The sequence below is a fragment of the Lucilia cuprina genome, chromosome 6 (genome assembly GCF_022045245.1).
Source record: "Lucilia cuprina isolate Lc7/37 chromosome 6, ASM2204524v1, whole genome shotgun sequence".
In the NCBI taxonomy this organism is placed as follows: Eukaryota; Metazoa; Arthropoda; class Insecta; order Diptera; family Calliphoridae; genus Lucilia; species Lucilia cuprina.
The window spans coordinates 39,004,341-39,006,966 of NC_060954.1; the positions used below are offsets into that span (position 1 = coordinate 39,004,341).

At 31.5% G+C, this 2,626-nt stretch overlaps 1 protein-coding gene across 1 annotated transcript in view; it reads left to right on the top strand.

The window, feature by feature from the left end:
- Positions 1–1,615: 1,615 nt before the first annotated feature.
- Positions 1,616–2,626, top strand: part of LOC111688455 (odorant receptor 59a) — a 1,800-nt gene continuing 789 nt past the window's right edge. Inside the window, exon 1 of the mRNA XM_023450967.2 lies at positions 1,616–2,385. Within this exon, the coding sequence (XP_023306735.2) occupies positions 1,616–2,385 (770 nt within the window). The remainder of the gene's footprint in view (positions 2,386–2,626) is intronic.

Below are 2,626 nucleotides of genomic sequence, written 5' to 3' on the forward strand. Positions count from 1 at the left end.
AAGGATTTCTATGCAAATACATGTTTTTAGTCAGTAACTCAAAATAACTTTTAACTAGTTTTCTTTTCGAATTAAAGAATTTGCTACAAAATGGCATCGATTTGTTGTTGCATATTTTTGCATATTTTATTATAAAAGCATATTTTGCTTTATATTGCATATATTTTGCATATTTCTAAAACCATTTTCATTTTTAAATATATTTTGAGTTTGTGCTGCTGATAGTAACGTCCAAAATATTGGTCCTTAAAGTATCGGTTCAGTATCAATTTCTGAGTCTGTCCATCTGTGTTCTTACATCTTTCTCACGTCCATAATTCATTTAAAAAAACATTACAAAACGATAAAATTTGGAAGAAATATAATTAATACAAATACAGGTCGTAATACAGCAGTCCTTAAAAACCTTCATATTTATTATCAAAAACTTAAGATCTGAACCTAAACAAATAAATATTTTTTGGTGCATATTTTTCACATTTTTAATGCATATTTTCCCATTTTATAGTGCATATTATAAGCGCATATTTTTTATTTTTAGTGCATGAAAATCCTTGCCCTGGTAATATCTTTAAGGCCAACCTGTATAAAACTATAATAAAACAAGCAAGTTTTTTTAACTTTATTCCAGAATATTTTTACTTATTTTTGAGAAAAAAATACATTTTTACAAGAGGGCTCATAGGGGAGTAGGGGTAAATACGGGCCTACTTTTATAAATGTTGGTGAAGGAAGTTACGTTTTCTTCAAAGTTATTTATGTAGAATTTAAAAATTGTATTAGTGTTTAAAAGTGAATTTTGATCTTCAAGTTATCCAATTATCTTGAAAATTGCTACCTGTAATTTGCGCAGAAGATTTTCATGGGCAGCCAGCCAGACGGACGGACATACTTTAAGGTGGGTATAGGACGAATAATTTTGTATGTTACAAACATCAACACAAACCCAATATACCCTCCCCACTAAAGTATAAATAATTTGGACATACAAAATCGAAAATCACTAGAACCCCGACCGTTAAAATAAATTTTTGTTGAAATAAATTTTAAACATTTTGTAAAATTTATTTGCTGGCAATACTTAAGTTATGCCCACCGTATCATCACAATAGAATTATAAACCATGGTAAGGGAAAGACAATAGATGAAGCACAAAATACTAAATACTTTTCCATTAAGTACACAACGACTCAAGGGAACAGTATAAGTAAAAAGAAGTCTTCAAAGTTTTCATATAGAAAGGGGTTTTTTTTAATAATGTTATTAATGAAAATGGTTATGTGTTAAATTTTATACGAGACAAGTAAGTAAACATTGAAACGATGTAATGATAGAAAACTATAGCGCCTACTATAGGGTATATCGAATACAAATTGTAAAGCATATAAAAGCACTTTAAAAGGATATCCTACCTATCAATAGTTTTCTAACTGCCAAGTCATCCGTAAGAGACAGCATACGTTCAAACAATAACAGCGGCAAACATTAATATTTAGCAGGAACAAGGTTGCAAGTTACTAAAGCAACAGCTACAATACCAAACCAGGCAAAAAAGAAAAGCAACCAACCGACTTTAACGTTAAATTTCAATAGACAATATTCAAAAAAACAACAAATGCCCATAAGGAAAGTCAATGCAGCAGCAGCAACACATAATGCTGAGCCCAACAGTTATGGATTCTTTAAGCTTCACTGGCTTTGCTGGAAGATATTGGGCATTACACTGGATATTGATAAGTTCAACATTCATAGGAATACCTATTTGTTATATAGCATCGTATTAAATATAGTGGTAACCATTTGTTATCCATTACATTTGGCATTGCAACTTTTTCGCAGCGAATTAATGGCAGATAATATTAAAAACTTTGCTGTTTGCGTCACATGTGTAGCATGCAGTATAAAATTCTCAATTTATTCCACTAAACTCCCGGTAATACGACAGTTCGAGCAAATACTTAAACGTTTAGATGAACGGATCAAAACTGAAGTGGAAATGAATTATTTTAGACAACTGCGAAATCGATTACGCAATGTTGGTCTTGTTTTTCTTAGCGTATATTTGCCAGTGGGCATAACGGCTGAATTGTCGGTTATGTTTCGTGAGGGTAGAAGTTTATTGTATCCGGCTTGGTTTCCATTTAACTGGAAGGAATCTACGGTTTTGTTTTATGTGGCAAACATTTATCAAGTTGTTGGAATATTTATATTGCTGCTGGAAAATTATATTGACGATACATTTCCACCCATGGCATTGTGTATGCTATCTGGTCATATTGAAATTCTATCGATTAGAGTTTCCAATATCGGGTATGATAAGAAATCATTGAAGGAGAATGAAGAAGAATTGGATCGATGTGTAGAGGATCAGCAAACTTTGTATGAGTAAGTTGTAATGAGGAGCCTCTGGGTGGCGAAGTATGTAACTAACAGCCTTCTGCATAATAAGAAACAAACTGCTGAATGCTGATTTACACATAAGGTCGTAACTAACTAACTAACCAACTAACTAACTAGTTAACTAACTAACTAACTAACTAACTAACTAACTAACTAACTAACTAACTAACTAACTAACTAACTAACTAACTAACTAACTAAATAACTAACTAACTAACTAACTAAC